The sequence below is a fragment of the Mastomys coucha genome, unplaced genomic scaffold (assembly GCF_008632895.1).
Source record: "Mastomys coucha isolate ucsf_1 unplaced genomic scaffold, UCSF_Mcou_1 pScaffold20, whole genome shotgun sequence".
NCBI lineage: Eukaryota > Metazoa > Chordata > Mammalia > Rodentia > Muridae > Mastomys > Mastomys coucha.
This window is the reverse complement of record NW_022196903.1, coordinates 116,420,348-116,420,640: the sequence shown is the minus strand read 5'-3', so window position 1 is coordinate 116,420,640 and position 293 is coordinate 116,420,348. Positions and strand designations below refer to the sequence as shown.

General features: G+C 41.6%; 1 protein-coding gene across 1 annotated transcript in view; it reads right to left on the bottom strand.

The window, feature by feature from the left end:
• Window positions 1-232, bottom strand: part of LOC116099557 (C-type lectin domain family 4 member A-like) — a 13,954-nt gene extending 13,722 nt beyond the window's left edge. Inside the window, exon 1 of the mRNA XM_031383326.1 lies at window positions 117-232. Within this exon, the coding sequence (XP_031239186.1) occupies window positions 117-173 (57 nt within the window). The 5' untranslated portion in view covers window positions 174-232. The remainder of the gene's footprint in view (window positions 1-116) is intronic.
• Between the last annotated feature and the right edge of the window lie 61 nt (window positions 233-293).

Sequence of the window (293 nt, the reverse complement as noted above, 5' to 3'; positions counted from 1 at the left end):
GTGCCTCTCTTCTCTTAATCTCTATACACCTCATCACAATCTCTAAATGTTCACTGCACTGTTCAGAATAGTTGGGAGAATAAAATGGATCACAGAGTACAAGATGGGACACTTACATAAGTTGCTGAAGATGGGATGATTTGAGTCCCTCCCACAGACATCTTCCAGCTCATAGCCACAAGCTCAAACTTCAGTTCTTCCAAATACTTCCCTTCTTTGAATCTCCTCTAGCTACTTCCACGTTCCTACACATAAGAAGCAAACAGCATGTGCATGCATAAGAAACACACACA